This window comes from Oryzias latipes, chromosome 16 (assembly GCF_053564925.1).
Source record: "Oryzias latipes strain Hd-rR chromosome 16, Olatipes_Hd-rR_3.1".
NCBI lineage: Eukaryota > Metazoa > Chordata > Actinopteri > Beloniformes > Adrianichthyidae > Oryzias > Oryzias latipes.
The window spans coordinates 31673982-31690679 of NC_136252.1; the positions used below are offsets into that span (position 1 = coordinate 31673982).

Here is a 16698-nt window from a genome sequence, read left to right on the forward strand (position 1 = left end):
TCCGGCGGCTTTCTGACGTCACATCCGTTCAGCCCTAAAAGCTGTTAGCTGTAGCATAGCCGCGACGCACCGGAGAAGTGCTCGGCTTTCTGAATATAAGAGCCTCCTGTGGACTCTGGATACGTTAAAAAACATTGTATGATTTAAAAGGTAAGCGTTTGACGGTGTGACGCATAAAAAACGGAATGTTCTGCGCTTAAGCATTAGTAGCGACACGACAGATCAGTTAGCATCTTTAGCTAATCTGTTTGGCTAATTAGCCAGTCGGCGTTTATTTGGTTCCTAAAAAAAGTAATCCTGCTGAAGAGCAAGTGGCGATATGTTACTTTCTATCTTTTGTTATACTGTCTGTCCTAAATCTTAGTTTAATATTACATCGCTCCTGTCCTTGTTTAGCGAATACAGCCGGGCTAACTGTTTTTGGCTAACGCTAGTACAGGGAGTCCGTCTTTGGGAAAAAAACAAAGCATTAAATCAAATTTAACCCACTGAGTCTAACATAAAGATATAGATGCTATTTTACGTTAATTGTATGTTTATTAAAATTCTTGTTTAGGAAATAGCTCAGTTAATAATGTATTTTAAATTAGAGCTAAATAATTCAGCTGATTGTAGTTATCCGGATTCCTTAGTTAGAGATTTTATTTTCTAGACTAAAGGCTGGTTAATAAATTCACTTCAACGTTGCCTGTTTGTTAAAAAGAAGAGGTGATCTAGATGATTGCTGAAAAATTGGAAACTACGCTCACTGTTCTTCATAAACTTATAAACATGCCGTGGACGCACCATGCTTGTTGAACAGATTGTTAAATAACCTGGTGCTTATCAAAATTTTTGTAAAAGTGTACAAACACTTTAAAAAGTCACATAAACAGAATAATTTGTAATTGAAGATGTAATACAATTGCAGGAACGCTATGGATGAACAAACCTCAGACATAGAAGTGACGGTCAAAACTCTGGACTCTCAGAGCAGAACCTACTCAGTCGGTGCTCAGGTAAATGGAAAGTTCCTGCTGTAAATATTTGGGTAGTTTCCTTTTGTCTTTTATGATCTGACTGAAATGATCCATTGTTTTGCAGCTGACAGTTAAAGAGTTCAAAGAGCACATTTCTCCTTCAGTGGGCATCCCTGTGGACAAACAGAGGCTCATCTACCAGGGCAGAGTACTGCAGGATGAAAGGACGCTGGCAGACTACAGTTAGTCAAAGGATATATTAAATCTTCCTCCTCTTAACCTTTCAGCTTGTTGCTTCAGGGAGTCTCTCCATCTGAACATCCCTTCTGCCTCCTTTCAATCACACCACCAAGGAGCATTTCAAAACTATTTCTTTTAAGTAAAAATTCTGTCATTGAATTAGTTTTTGGTTCCATCTGCTCTTTCTGCTGATTTGCCACTGCTTCTGTTTTAGCTGACCATATTCTCCGCTACTCTTGTAGATGTGGCTGGAAAGGTGATTCACCTTGTGGAGCGGGCCCCCCCTCCACCCTCCCAGCCTGGCTCGGGGTCAGGGGCCACCGCAGCCGACAGCGGGCAGTCTTCATCCTCCCAGGGAGCATCGCAGGTGCCTCCACACGATCGCAATGCCAACAGCTATGTCATGCTTGGAACCTTCAACCTCCCCGTCAATATCATGGACCCCCAGCAGATACAGGTAGGTCTGCATTGTTGGTGTGCGTTGTCAGGGATGAAGGCAGCACTGCTCAACAGATGACGAGATTCCAGTTGCTCAGGGCAACTAAACTCTGTGTTTCGGCATGAAGATCTGAGTTCAGTCAAGTTGAAACATTACTTTTCTAAACGGCTGCCTTCAATCTGCCATGAGGCTGTCTGCTTTTGTTAACAACCTTTGATCACAAACCTGCAGGAAATTTTTCTTAAAAGGACCAAGTCTTCTGGATCAAAATGACATGAAAGTCAGATGGGTTCGTTCAAAGTGAAAATAAAACCACAGGGATTGATTTCAGATTTTAAAACCATCTAGATGTAGTCGGTTTATCACGCAGAGCACAAGTGAATTGTTCTGTGTGATCTCTGCATTGTTTTCATCTCAGCATTTTCCACTATGTCCGATCATATTGTGTGGAGATGTTAAAGGGAAAATGGACAAAGATGGACTTTAGAGACTCCGGCATATGAACTCTGTTCATGTCATCTTGATGGGTTTGCTAAATTATCCTAAAAACAAATACATTTAAAGCTGCAACGACTGTTGAATGACCATTGCCACCCTGCACCATGGGCCCATCAACAGCCCCCCAGGTCTGTCTGCTGCCCCCAGCAGCTTCTCCTCGGCCTGTGCTGCAACAGAACAGGATTAAGGCGTGATGCTCATCCTCTAACTCTGCAGCCCCATCTGAAAATGGTGCCACAGTAAAACCCCACCCGCTCCTCTACATTCCATGGTCCATGACATCAGTGAAGATGGAGCATAAAGAAATTTAATGATTTTTACTGGATGGCTCTTTCTTAGGGGATATATATATATAAAAAAAAGGTTTTACTGGCCCAATTTTACTTAGTTTTTTTTGTTGGAAGAGAACAAATCGTTTACTTTTTATGACAAATTTTTGAATCAGTTTTGCGGATTTTCATGCATATTAGGGGTCTAATTAGGTCTCAAAGAGGGAGAAAGTAAAATAATAAATAATAACAATTGCAATTATGACTCTTAGTCCACTTTGTGATTGCTTGAAGACTGTGGTTTAAGCCGAAAATTACTCAATGATATGATAAAGTATATAATACTTATATAATAAAGACACTAACTGTACATTAAAGCTGTGTGATTCTTGTGTCTCCTAGATGTCTGTTCAGCAGATGGTCTCTGGAATGGGAGATAATGCAAGAAATGCTCGAGTCACAGCCAGTACTGGAGTAAGTAATAGAAGCTCCCTTCTATTCTTTAAAAGCTCGTCAAAAAACAGGATTTGAAACAAAAACCTTTTCTTTCCTGTTGTGACTGCTCTCAGAGCAACGGGTCTGTAAACGTTCACATCGACATGGACCAGCCGGTGCAGAGCGAACCCAGGCTGAGGCTGGTTCTGGCCGAGAATCTGCTGCGAGACCTCAACGATGTCATCAGCAGGATGGAGGCGAGCCACTGCGCCACAGGAGTCTTTATCTCCCAACCGCCATTCACTGACATTTGTCGTTTTTAGGGTCGACAGAGCGATTCCCAAACCTCCCAATCAGAGACGGCCTCTGCTGCTGCTCCGCCTCCTCCCTCTTCTTCCTCCACAAGCTCCACCCCTTCTCCCTCCACTCAGCCCATGGACACCTCACCTCCTCCAACAACTCCACCCACCTTCTCTGCTCAGTCTGAGGGACCCACTCCACAGCCAGGACCCAAGTGAGAGATTGAATTCAAAAGATTCACGAGAATTTTATTTAGTTTGATGATATTTGAAGGCCGTCTGTTTAAACAAGTGATCAGCTCATAAAACCAACGATTTATTGATTTGAGAAGCTGATAAGTTTTCTTATCCCCACACCTCTAGACTAAACATTAGAGGTTCCACCAAAATATTGAAATAATTCAAATTTATGTTTCTATTTGGTCAAATATCAATCTATTTTTCAAATTTCATTTAAAGTCGTTTTTTGTGTAGTTATGAAAACATTTGTTACATGACAGATATCAACTAAACAAAGGAGATTCTTTCCTTAATAAATGATACATTTTTATAATTAAAAAATATAATTATTAAAATAAAAATCCAACCTTATGACATATCCTCCGGGTTTTTTTTATATTAAAAGTTTCTTAACTTAACTAACTAAATGTACTTCTAACCCAGCTTTAATCTAGTCTACAGTAGATAAATTATTTTTATATCTGTTTTATTTGTTTGCTGTCGTTGCCCCCCCACCCCTGCAGTCACCCCAGCCCCGCTGAGCTGGCAGAGATGTTGTCAGAGCTGCGGAGAGTCGAGGAGAGGCTGCAGCCTTTCATCCAGAGAGCGCACGGCATCTTGGAGACGGCGGCGGCGGCCGAGTACAACAATGACACAGTAATGCAGCACCCCTGCATCACGAGGCGCTCTGTCGCTGTAATGTTTGTGTTGGCGTGACTAAATATTACATTTTTATGTTGTTCTCCGTGCAGGAGCGGGAGGACGACCAGAGGACCCTCATCCAGATGTGCGAAGGTCTCCGGCTCCTTGGCAATGCCCTGGTTGCCCTCAGTGATCTTCGACTGAACCTCTTGAGCCCGATCCCCCGACATTTGCATGTGGTGCGGCCCTTTTCCCACTACGCCAGCCCGGTCACTCTGCCCAGCGCCGTGCATCACCATGTCCCAGTACAAGTACGTCACAGTCGTCAGTTTTCAGGTCGGTGCCCCCGCTCGCACACTTCCACTGACCTCTCTGCGCTTCACTCACAGATGAACCTGGGGGCCACAGTGACTGTTGCGGCCAACAGCACTGAGGGACAGGCTCCGCCCACACAACCGTCCGGCCAAGCGGAGCAGGCAGGTCAGGGACAGACCCCCCCCGCACAGACTTCCCCGTCCAATCAGCCGCCGGGACAGGGACAGGGACAGGCTGGCCCCCGGGTCATCAGGATCAGCCACCAGGCAGTCCCGGTGGTCATGATGCAGATGAACGCGGACGGTGTGTTGTCCCAGACGCGCTGATTGAGTTTTCATCGCAGCAGTTCTGGGTTTCAGCAGCTGCCGCTGAAGTCTTCGGCTGCAACATCCATGACGCTCCGGAAATGACCGACGTGTTTGTGTTTGTGATCGCAGGTCCCAGCCCCAGCCCTGCAGCGGGGGGACAGCCGATCCCGGCACAGCCAGGTGAGGGTCGGCTGTGGCTTCGTTTCCGTCTCTGGATCATATTCTTCTGACCTTGTCCCCTCTGCCCCCGTTCAGGTGGTCTGCCCCCGGACTTCATGCGGAACCTCATGCAGCAGATCAGTCAGTACGCGGCGGCTGTCGCCACCAGCGCCGCCACCGCTGCTGCTACTGGACAGCCGGCCGCCCCCCAGCCCACCCCTCCTGGTCAGAGCTCCACTCCCAGCTCCTCAGCTGCTACAACGGGTCCCAACACCCCCACTACCACCCCAACCGCTCCCCCTCCACCGTCCCACGCCAGCCCGCAGCCTCAAGCCAGGGTGGTGTTCACCCGACCTTCTTTCACCACCAACATTGCCCCCCCGGCCTTCGGGACCCGTGGAACCACCATCAACGTGAGGGCGGCCATGCCGGGCCAGCAGCAGGGGCAGGTGGGGCGCCGACTGTTTGGACTCTTTCTGATTCATGCAGGAAACTGACGGCCTTTTCCTCGCAGGCTTTCAATCCGGTGGCATTTAACCAGATGATCACCGGGCTGGTGGGACAGATGCTGCTGCCGGGGCAGATGGGTAATGACCTCACTCGTAACCAGAAGAATTAAAAGACCGTTGTCTTTTCTAAATGGTTAAAGAGGAACTTCTGCTTTTTCCAGCCGGTCAAACGGTCACCTCTTCCACTGCGTCCACATCCTCCTCTTCCTCTCAGACTTCCTCCTCCTTCTCCTTCTCCACCTCGGGTCCAATGCCTCCATCTGCAAACGCCCCACCCACCCAGGACCAAGGGGAGGCCGGCGGCAGCGAGCCCCAGCCGCAGGAAATCCCCCCCGACATCAGTCAGCTCATGAGCTCGCTCTTAGGCGGTGCCAGTGGCGGAGCCCCCTCCATAACCGTGACCACGTCCGGAGTCCCCGCCTTCCTCCAAGGCATGAGTGAGTTCATGCAGCAGGTGGGTGTTTGCGGCGTGAAAACAGCACAGAAACGATGAAGGTGATTCTTCCCGGCTGAGATCGTCTGTATTTCTGTGGCCCTCCAGCCGATCTTCCCCACGCCCCCCTCTGGAACCCCCGCAGCCCCCGCTGCAGGGGCCACCTCTGCTCCCAACCCGGCTGCAGGCGCGTCCGAGTCCATCAACCCGGAGCTGTTCACCGGCATCGTCCGTGGCGTCCTGAGCACGCTGATGGGCTCTCTGGGCCAAACGCAGAACGACTCTGAGAGCATCGCTCAGTTCATGCAGAGGCTGTCCCAGGCCACCAACATCTTCATCAGCACCGAAGAGCCCACAGGTGCGTTTAGTCGGCAAGCCTCAGCGCATTCTGCACCCGCAGGAGGACTCATCTCTCCTCTTTGTTGTGGATGTCAGGTTTCTTCGGGGAGCTGCTGATGCTGGTGTGTCAGCTCTTCACCATGTCGGACCTGGTGATGCTGCTCCACGGACAGCACCAGCCGCTGAGCCGCATCCAGCCCATGCTGTCGCAGTTCTTCACCGAGAACTACCTCAGCGGCAGAGAGCCCACCGACCAGAACATCGCTGTCAGTCCTCCTGCTTCATGTCTGCAGATTTTTAACCTGGACCCTCTGTTCATCGGTTCTCCTGCTTCCTTCCCACAGGCTGCTGCTGACAGTCTGGTTAATGAACTGGAGGAGTACATCACTGAGAGCTTCGTAAGTCATCACTTTACATCCACTAAGCAGCTTTCTCATTTACACTCTGGAGGCTGAACTTTAAGCTTTTTCTGCAAATTTGTGTTCATGGCAAACGTCTGAATCTACAGGTTACGACTTTGTTTAAACCCACATACGACAAAAATTCACCTTTGATGAATCCTGACTGTCACCATAAACCATTATTAGTGCCAAACTCCACCTTATTGAAATATCTAAAGCCTCAGATGAAATAATTCTATTTACAAACGTATAGAGACGAGAATCCAGAGTCAAAAAACACATTTGATCATATTTGTCATCCTCCTGACTTGGAGGTCGTTCCTGAAATTCACTGACTGTGACACAAGGGGGCGACATTCTAACAGCAGGAGGAGCCAGAGAGGATTTTTTTTTAAACTATTTCAGATAAAAGCTTAAAAAATGTTTTTGTCAAAATTCTGACTACTGAAAAACAATTTAAAGCTAAAAATAATAAATTTCGGCAGGTCAAGTTAAAGATGGAAGATTTTTTTCTCCCATAAACTGGATTTTACCTGCCAGGGAAAGAATTGGCACATAAAAAAACATGAAGTTTTCTACAGTAACTATTTATAAATCGTTTAATCTAAAGAGAGAAAAACACAAATCTTTAAAAAATAATGGAACATTTGCTGTAATTATTTTGAACAGAGTAAAATTTTTGGCAGATTTTAGACCCAAACCAACCTTCACCATGTCTGAAGGATTTGTAGCCTTTTCATTTTAACTAACAGAAATATTGAATATGTTTAAAGAAAACATCCAAATTTGCCAAAATATAAGCTAGAACTTTTAAGAGCTCAACATTTTTGTACCAGAATGGTTAAAACTGACTGAAAACACGGTGAGAACTGGAGCTTTTTCTTCAGGTGAACAAACAGTTTTCCTGGTTGTTCAGAACAGCAGCTTTCTTTGAACAGAGAGAGTCTTCAGTTGCTGTGCTGGACGAAGTGGACGTCACCCAGACCAACATGGCCTTCTTCAGACATCACCTGACCACCATCGCCACACACATCCTTCACTGCACAGGTGAGCAGCGTCACAGATTAGAAACAAAACGTTGGCGTGAATGTGAGGAAACGGCTGATGGTGGATCTAATGCCACCTCTCTGTTTTTAGATGAGACTTTTGGACCCACGCTGCTGAGGATGTGCAACCGCGCGCTCTTCGAGTGTCTCGCTCTGAACCTGCACTGCCTGAGAGGAGACCAGAGGGCTCTGACCGCCGTCATCAACCACCGGATTGTGAGTTTCCTTCTGCTGGTGTGAGAGTTCAACGCACAAGTCTGATGTTTTAAAGTGGCATCAGGTAGTTTAACCTGCAAGAACGCCGACCCATTTTTTATTATTGGACTTTGTCACAGTCCAAGTGGATCATGTGACACATTTCTGATGCATTTCTGTTACACTGATGTCACCATCTGTGTAACCTTATGGTTTAAGGTTTAGGAAATGAATAAATATGTGTCAACACAGATATCACCAGCCCAGTGATCATCAGGTTAAACGCCACTGTTTTTAGCCATAATCAAAAAACAGCATTGTCTTCAAAGGCTGAGTTTCTGCAGAGCAGCACGACTTCTGAGTTTGGGGACTGTTGGTCAGAGCTTTTAGCCCAGCCTCAGTATTTTCTATGTAGCAAATGAGCTCTTCTTCAAAGTGCTTTTTTTTTGGTCTGCTCCTGATTCACAGCGAATCATATAAAAAGATGCTCAGAAATGCAATTTGGAGCTTTTTTGTTCTTAATGTACCTCATCCATCATCAGGAAAAAAACACGATTAGAAACACTTTTCTTTAGAGTGGGTCTTTAAAGCTCTGGTTCAGATATAAATTGAATAAAAAACTAGAATGTTAATTGAAAAAAAAAATTAAAACTAGTTTGAAACTTAAAAGTAAATACTGTAAACCTTACAGAAATATTGTATGTTTGTGGAAAAAGAGATAAAAAACAAAAATTGAAAATAAAAAAACACATTTGTTACAAATAAATAAGACAAATTTTTGGTTTATTTCAATCCAAGTTTTCAGCATTTCTTCAAAAAAAAAGTATATATATATTTTTTTAATTCCAAATGGTCTTTTATTTCTTTCAAGTTTATAATGTGCACTTTTGAGTTTGTGTTTTTTAAAAACTGTTTCATTCCCGTTAAGCTGATCCTGCTGTGACCTCGTCTGTTTGCTGACGGCTCTTCTGCTTTGTTCCAGCGGCGCATGTCCACCGACATCAGTCCCAGCCTGGTGAACTGGATGACCAGCATGATGTCCATGAGGCTGCAGGTCATTCTGGAGCACAACCCCATCTCACAGGAGCAGATCCAGAGCTTCATCGTCCCCCTGCAGGTCGCTGCCACCGCCACGGCGCCACTCTCACGGCGGCCGGGTGTCGTGTTTCTGCGTAAATAATGCATTTCTTCTTCCCCAGAGAGATCAGTCGGCTGCGAGCGACACGCAGGAGCCTGAAGGAGCAGCGGTGAGTCTCGCCACAGTGTGTTCAGATGGACCGGGACCCCCCCCCCTTACCTTTCTGCCTCCTCAGATCGGGGACACTCATTCACCGGCCGCCGCCACCACAGCAGAGGAGGCCATGTCCGGGTCCCACGACATGGCAGCGCGGGAGACGAGGCCGTTGCCTGGAGACCTGGGAACGCTGGGCGGAGCTGCGCCGTTAGGCGGGGACATGGCGGGGGCGGAGGGAGGCAGCGAGGAGGCGTCAGGAGAGTCGGAGACGTGGGCTGCTTCTGTTCCCCCTGTAAGAGCGTCCCTCTGAACTCTTTGACTTTTCTGAAGTTAGTTCTCCTCTGGTCTTTGAAAGCACCAGAGAGGGAGGGGGTGTTGTTGCTGCTGTCACCCGGGTAACCCTCAGTAACAACCTGTTTGGCATCAAGTGGGCAGTAGGGGGCAGTGTTGCTCCACAGTTTCCACACGAGGAGCCTGGGACCAGAATCTGGAGAAGATGATCGGAAGTTGGTGAAGCAAACGCCAAAAAAAAAAAACTCGCTGAGGTTGATGAGCTCCAACGTGCGTTGGGAGTGGGGTCATCTGGACCCCACAAGACAGTACAAGGGCTATAGAAGCTGCAATTAGAAAAGAGATGCTGGATTCAACCTGAACTCTGTTGGGCTGCGTTGCAGGAGTGGGTGCCCATCATCAGGTGTGACATGATGACGCAGAGGAAGATGAAGGCTCAGCCTCCGCTGTCCGACGCCTACCTGAACGGCATGCCAGCCAAGCGCCGAAAGGTAGACCTCACTTTGTTTCTGTATTTTCGTTTTCATCAAAAGCACAAGTCCTAAAAGTTTGGTTTTTTTATACAAAAATAAGGCTTATAAAATAAAAAGTAAAATATGATTAGTGATGAAGCAAACTGCATAATTTGCAGAAAGACGGCTAAACACGGCACAGTGGGAATCATGGCGATCAAACCCAGAAACGGCAAACTCTTTCATTTTCTTTGTACGGTCTTCAGTGTTTTTAATAAAAATTTGTTTGTGTGTTTGCAGACGGGGCAGGGCAGCGGCAGCCTCCTCTCCCTCTCAGACGCGGTGAACCAAGCCGCCAGGACCGCCGGCGTGCGACCCATCACCTCCGCCGAGCAGCTGCAGGGAGATCTGGACTCCCAGGAGGTGAAGGAGGCGTATTCAGAGCAGGTAACCATGGAGACCCCCTCAGCTTTTTAAGGCCCAGAGAGAACCGGCACTAAGCCCGCTGAACAACAACACGGCTGTGAATCCTGCAGGATGCGCGTTTGCTCTTCCGTGTCTGACGTGAGTCTGCATGAGTCCAGCAGCGCTCACCTTGTGTCATGTGATCGACCCGAGAGCCAATCAGCTACAGGAGGTTCAGCTGGTTTTGCTGTTTAGATTCTGAGGAGGTTTTTCCAGAGGAAACAGAACTAAATGGATCAAAACTTTTGTTTTGTTTTGTTTGGGGGGGGGTCTGAAGTCATCTGGGAGGAGCTGAGCTTTCGGCGTCAGAGTCTAACTCCGGGCTCTTTGTGGTCTTTCAGGTCAAATCGGACATTAAGAAGCGGGTGAGGGAAGACCCGGACTTCAACCCCCAGCAGTTCCCCAACGTGCACAGAGCTTTCTCCTCAGACTCTTAGTGTCCTCCACTAAAAAGCTCCTCTGCTTTATCTTCATCGCCTTTGGATCTTCATTTAACCGGCAGCATCCTCAGACCCCGCCCCCTGAGCGTCGGGTTTTAAGGCTGTGAGTTTCCACATGAGCCACTTGAACCGGATCTCACACCACAGTCCTACTGTGAGGACGATGAAGATGAACTTGTTACCCAGAATCCCACTGAACCCAGTTTGACACATTAAAACTATAGAATGATGGGAAATGTTTCCGCTTTTTAACCCGACGGAGCTGGAGGCGTCTCTGCGTCAGTAAGCTCCTCCTCCTCGCTGATGTTTTTTGATTCTGTTTGCTTTGGTCCTTCTTCTGCTGTGTGGAGCATGAATGTACAGTAAGCCTAATAAAACCTGAACCCAACAACACAGCCACCTCTATGGAGCCTTTTTAACACCAGAGGGCGCAAGGTTTACAACGGAAAGTTAGTGCCTAGGATAGCACAAGGGTTAATGTTGGGAGTGGGGTCATCTAGACCCACTAGACAGTGCTCTGAACCTTTTCTCTTCAATGAGTTGTGATCTTCACTGGTGTCCATGGATTACATGAAATCTTTCCACCTTTGTCATGGTAGGGAGAACACGTCAATGTAAGGGTGGGGTCATCTGGACCCCATAGGATAGCACATGGGATGTAGTTGCATCGTATGTCTTATCGTTTCATTCAGCTTGAGTTAAAGATTCATGTATTCAGTTTTCACCGGGTACTACATGTTTGGGGGAGTTTTTGAGTCTTGTTCGCTCAAACGATCTGGTCTCTGCAGACCCGGACAGCTTCAGGACAAAAAAACAAAATCCGCCTTTGTTTAAAGTCTGAGAAATCTTTTCATCAACCAGAACATAAAAGGAAAAATATTTTGATCTGCTGAAATTTCTTTTCCAACTAGGGAATCGTTTTTGGAGTTTTTTCTGTTTGACGATTGAAGCGTAAAACATTCTTGCTTTGCAGTTTTGTACAATAAAGTTTTGAGTCATATGAATTTGTAGCTTTTTTTTCTTAATTTGACCTTAATTGGATTGTTAGTTTGGATTCACTTCTGATAACTTTTTCACTTTTAGCATAAATTCTTTCCGTAAGTCGGCGCTGATTTGCGGCGACATGTTTTCTCCGGGATGCGGCGTTGGCAGATCTGCTGGAATCCAGACTTCCTGCTGAGCAGGTCGGACCGCCTCGGCATCGCACTTCCTGTCTGACATCCTGTTCACGGCGAGGAATGTGTGCCAGTCATGTGGCGGCACGCCAATCCTGTAAGGAAGTTTCCATGACTCACTGCAGTTTGGCACCTCAGAGACAACAGCAGCTTTGCCTTTAACCCTTGTGCTATCCTCTGACTCCACCCTTACTTTGACGTGTTCTCCCTACCATGACAAAGGTGGAAAGATTTCATGTAATCCATGGACACCAGTGAAGATCACAAATCAGTGAAGAAAAAAGGTTCAGCGCACTGTCTGGTGGGTCTAGATGACCCAACCCCCAATAGTAAAGGGCCTAGATAGCACAAGGGTTACAGACCAGAAACGCACATTTTTGTGATGACATAACCGGTTTGCGTAAGGAGTGTTTGAGTGATCCTCACCCTGAAGGAGTCACATGATCAGAGGATCTGATCCACCTGAAGGCCGGATCCTGGATCCCAGCAGAAGCTGACAGTTCAATTTGAACCTCGAGACAATTCGTTTCCTCAAAGTCCTTATGCTCACAACGTATAGAAGCTGTTAAGCAAAATTAAACAATTCTAACCAATAATTAGATTTACATTTTAAAATAAGATCCGACTGGTCGCAGTTTGAACGGCTGAAGGCTTTTTGAATTTACTAAAGCAGCTCCAGAGCAAGTTTGTGTGTGTTATTGTGTTTGTGTGTGTTTCCTATGACAGAATAACAAAAAATCCAGCGTAAACATTTGCTGCAGCTTTTAGTTTTAGAGTTGCAGCTTAAAACGACAAAGAATCTGCAGAATCCTGGTGTTTTGACACTAATTTAATGAGCTTATAGGTGGATAACATTCTTAAGGTTGTGGTTAAATAAAGAAAGTGCAGGTCTGGTGGATCGTCACGGTTACAGGAACGCTCCCGGGTTGGTCCGCGGATCCTTCAGGTTCCTGTATCTGTGAGTCAGCCAGACTCCGAGGATCTGAAAGAAACCAGCAGAAGCTCCGAAAGCTGAAGAAACCTCGCGCAGACGTTCACGCGGCGCCCCACTGACCTCCGTGAAGCTGAAGAACAGGCCGACGCCGCCAACGAAGTGGAGCACGTCCCCGGCGTACGTCTGCAGGATGCTGGCGCAGGAGGAGCAGGAGGAATCGGAGACGCAACGCTGCAACGGAGGAGACGGGCTTTAGAGAGAGAAGGCCCCAACAGCACAGCAGCTGATGGAGAACATCCACTCACAGCAGGACACGTCTGGTTGAGGTTGACGGACGAGAAGCCGCAGCAGTTCAGCGTCTTCTCCACGTCCATCTGCGTGGACTCAGATTTGTTCCATCCCACCTCCAGCAGCTGGTTCTGCAGCAGGAGCCACACGAGCTTTCATTACCACGGGGGAGGGGGGTATATATGATCTATACCCGGTGTGCAGGCGCAGCAGTACCCTGCTCTGCACACCTTCAGTGTTTTACCACGTTTTTTCCCTTTCCAGAGGCTTCCCTCCTGAAGACTGAGTTTCTACAGACTTAGGACAGATCCAGGATTTTCTAATCCCAGTTGCATAAACCAGGATCTAGAGGAAGGTGTCGTCAGCGGCTTCTTTACAGCAAACATGAAGAAGTGCTTCTTCACAACAGATGCTGATATGTCAGCTTCAGGCTTTAACTTTCATTTTCTTAGTTATTTAAAAGGATTTTTATTTGTACTTTGTGTGAAGTTGAGATTTGGAGAATTTAAATGAAAAAAATAAACAAAAAATAAACAACTTTATGGCAGAAGTTTGAAATTTAAGACAAAGTTTTTACTCTTGATTCAATTTTGATTTTTGTCTCAAAATCTAACCATTTTTAGACTTTTAACTTTAAAACTCAACAGAAACACTCCGATGAAAATGATTTTTTTTGTTTTTTTTTATCATGTTCTTGCGGCATTTTCCTAATAACAGGACAGATAACGAAAATTAAGCTCAAATGTGCATTTCTACACATTTATTTATTCAAATTGTTGGGAATCGGGAGAAGAAGAACAAAATGAAAAAAGTGTCGGGGAGAGGGCGGGATTGCTCAGTGCCAACAGTCCCACCCAGAATTTCAGATAAACTACTGCCGCTCTGCAGACTGTCCTCAGAACGACAATACAAAAATCATAAAAGAACACTGGGAACTCTTTGAAAATAAATGAAAGGATGATCAGACTGAGATTTCGTGAGCTCTTAACTTTCGCCCTTGTAAATACCTCAAGGTTCCACCTCATAGGACTGAAAATATTTGACTATTGAGGTTTATGTGCAAAAATCCAAAGAACTCACCTGCTGTTCTGTGTTGAGAGCCAGACACGCACAGGAGATGGAAAACTGCAACACGAACACCATGAAGAGGATGACCATGTACTGGAACAGGCTGAGGAACCGCAACATCATGAAACCGGCAGCCCCCCAACACCCAGCAAACGCCTCAGAGGAGGGTCTCTGCTGAAGGATACGAAGAAGAGGAGCACCTGGTGGTGCTTCAGGGCGCCGCACAGACCCACGAAGGCCACGAAGAGGAGGAAGACTCCCACCCCGATGACCCCCGCCACCACGCTGATGCTGGAGACCAGGCCGAACCATTTCCCCCAGGCGGCCACCCCGATCAGGAGCAGACTCACCATCTGAGGGCAAACGAGGAGGGACACACGATGAAGAGGCTCAAACCCAAGACGACAGACGCATTCTTCAACGCTTCAGTCTGGGAGCATGAAGCTACATTCACGTCGCCCTCGGCAACGTGCCTTCAAGCGCCCACTTTCATTGAAAAGCCTGTGGGAAAGCGCATTTTTGGGCTTCCGTGTTCAAAACTCTGATGCAGCTACATGACTTTCTACAACCGTTTACAGTAAAAAACACGCAGCCATTGACCAGGCGTTGAAAGTTAAACCAGTTGAACTCTGACCAATCAGGGAGTTGGATTGGTCAAAGTATGGATGGCCTCCTTTTTGAATCATGGAAGTGCCAGATGTTTGTAAATTGATCGTGAAGGAGAAATCAATCCTAGCAGTTTTTTCCCAGCTGGAGTTTTATTTCTATTTCATATTTCAGAATAGAGCTGAGAAACAGCACCGTCTATACCGCTTTGGCATTTTGTACCAAGCCTCTTCCTACTGTCTGTGACAGACATGTTCTGGTCAACAACAGGTAAATGGGAAGAAGAAGCCTCTCCCTGCTCGTCCGTGTGAACACCATGGTGCTCACGTGTTGAACCCGTGCCACATATCCAGCGTGTCCGTAGCTTGACACAAACGATTTCTGCATCTTGGACTCCAGAAATCTACAGTTCCAGACATCATCCACACACGGAGAAAACCTGGAACAGTGGAGGAACTTCAAAGGAGCGCGAGAGCAACCGAAATGAGTCCAAGAACCAAACCAGGACTCGGCCAGGAGGTCATCGAAGAAGCAGACGGAAGTGGAGGCCTCGTCGTTCGAGAAATTTGGAGAAAAATCTGACATCAAAACTGACAACCAAAGATCCAGAGAAATATATATATATATATATATATATATATATATATATATATATAAAATAAATATGTATATAATGTAAACAATTATGCTGAAAAACTTGTTGGCTTAATTCATAAAGAACTTTGCTAAATCCTGGAGTTTGGTTCCTTTGGCAACTTTGCTTTTATGACTGCAAGCTGAAAATATCATTTTTAGTCCAGTTGGGCGTCAAGATGAAGCTCAGGTTTGTGCCAAGATAAATGAAGACTCCAGTATAGAATGCTCCTCTTCCTCATGACATCATGCTCCTGTGTGCAGAACCCATCCATGCTCCAGGATTTTAGGGTTTGAGACACTTGAAAGCTGAAAAGTCCAGCTCCTCCTCTGATTGGACGACGTCTGTTTTCTTGCTGTGATTGATCGATTCATTTATAAATATTTAGCCAAAAGGATGTGAAATTGATAAAAAAAAAAACTCAGTTTAAATAACCACCAACGGTGGTCAGTCGGGACGTCAGTCGGGAAGCTCAAACTGTCAGCTGCAGATGTTTGCAGACAAGCAAATGTAACAACCCATCCTACGGGAGGGGTCAGCGCCCCCTGTGGTGGATCCACGGTCTCCAGTAGCATATGGTGACGTCATTCCTCACGTTCTCGCCGTTTCTCTGCTTCTTCTGGGGCTGGAGCTCCTGCGACGCCCAGTCGCACCTGTCTCTGACCTTTGACCCTGGCGAAGATCCGGCCTAGGTTCGAGGTTATGGTCCACATCCGCGTGTTCACAGGGCAAAGTCCACCTTCCAGAGCTGAGTGAGGATGAGGAGGAACGTCTTCATGGTTCTGATCTCCACCACTAGAAACTTCATTAAAGCTTCCGGTTTGTTTTTCATCTTAAAAAAAGTTTAGATTTAGATTTAATTTTAGATTTTAGTTTAGATTTTCTCATTTTAATCCAGACACTTCCAAACCGGTTTCTGTGTCACTTTTCTTTGATCACAACTTCCTCTTAAACTCAAAACGGAAACAACTTCTTGAGGAAATTCAGCTTCAACCCAGCAGCAGCTGCTAAACAAACGAGCCTCTGTCGTCGATCATTGACCGGTAATCTCAGACACCTGACCTGCTGCACCTGCGCGGGGGGCCGCGCGCGCCTCCTCCAGCTGCTGCGCCGCCGGACTCACCACATAGAGGATGTTGAGCGCGGAAAGCGCGTTCTTGGTGCAAACGAAACCCCCGCAAACCATCGCTGCGCTGCGGGAAGAACCACCGACGTTCAGACTGTCGCTCCTCCGAGGATCTCCTCCAGGCTCCGGCAGCGGGGCGGGCCTCCTTCAAGCTGCGCCTCCAGCAGCTGGACCCCCGCCCGCGGCGCTTCCTGCAGGCGCTGCACGCTGATTGGTCGGAGGAAGCTGTCACTCACAGCTCACCTGTTGCTCTCACGCCCTCAGTTAGGACTGACGCGAT

General features: G+C 46.9%; 2 protein-coding genes across 3 annotated transcripts; one reads left to right on the plus strand and one right to left on the minus strand.

Moving 5' to 3' along the window:
* Positions 1–9: 9 nt before the first annotated feature.
* On the plus strand, positions 10–10982 carry bag6 (BCL2 associated athanogene 6). 2 transcript variants are annotated; one of them, XM_011485772.4, is made up of 25 exons: positions 10–150; positions 911–998; positions 1084–1201; positions 1442–1656; positions 2808–2879; positions 2975–3097; positions 3164–3354; positions 3883–4015; positions 4111–4311; positions 4390–4618; positions 4753–4803; positions 4879–5231; positions 5297–5369; positions 5453–5745; positions 5833–6082; positions 6160–6329; positions 6408–6461; positions 7403–7511; positions 7602–7726; positions 8688–8822; positions 8905–8952; positions 9019–9231; positions 9614–9721; positions 9983–10129; positions 10489–10982. In XM_011485772.4, exons 2-25 carry the CDS (start codon positions 918–920, stop codon positions 10582–10584), a joined length of 3588 nt encoding a protein of 1195 aa, XP_011484074.1. In that variant the 5' UTR covers positions 10–150; positions 911–917; the 3' UTR covers positions 10585–10982. The 2 variants fall into 2 exon arrangements, with proteins under 2 accessions (XP_011484074.1, XP_011484076.1); XM_011485774.4 differs by having other exon boundaries at positions 4390–4480.
* A 1591-nt stretch (positions 10983–12573) lies between these two features.
* Positions 12574–16595, minus strand: LOC101160507 (tetraspanin-13). The gene is made up of 6 exons (XM_023964602.2): positions 16416–16595; positions 14238–14405; positions 14065–14145; positions 13002–13115; positions 12817–12927; positions 12574–12744 (listed from the first exon to the last, which is right to left on the minus strand). Exons 1-6 carry the CDS (start codon positions 16476–16478, stop codon positions 12670–12672), a joined length of 612 nt encoding a protein of 203 aa, XP_023820370.1. The 5' UTR covers positions 16479–16595; the 3' UTR covers positions 12574–12669.
* Positions 16596–16698: the final 103 nt, after the last annotated feature.

Excerpts from the sequence above, each read along its gene's own strand:
- bag6 (XM_011485772.4), top strand. The coding sequence starts at position 918 with ATGGATGAACAAACCTCAGACATAGAAGTGACGGTCAAAACTCTGGAC. Across the intron at positions 5,232-5,296 it reads CGGGCCAGCAGCAGGGGCAG|GCTTTCAATCCGGTGGCATT; the intron begins GTGGGGCGCCGA and ends TTTTCCTCGCAG. Across the intron at positions 10,130-10,488 it reads AGGAGGCGTATTCAGAGCAG|GTCAAATCGGACATTAAGAA; the intron begins GTAACCATGGAG and ends GTGGTCTTTCAG.
- LOC101160507 (XM_023964602.2), bottom strand. The coding sequence starts at position 16,478 with ATGGTTTGCGGGGGTTTCGTTTGCACCAAGAACGCGCTTTCCGCGCTC. Across the intron at positions 14,406-16,415 it reads CGCTCAACATCCTCTATGTG|ATGGTGAGTCTGCTCCTGAT; the intron begins GTGAGTCCGGCG and ends GTTTGCCCTCAG. Across the intron at positions 13,116-14,064 it reads CTCTCAACACAGAACAGCAG|AACCAGCTGCTGGAGGTGGG; the intron begins GTGAGTTCTTTG and ends CTCCTGCTGCAG.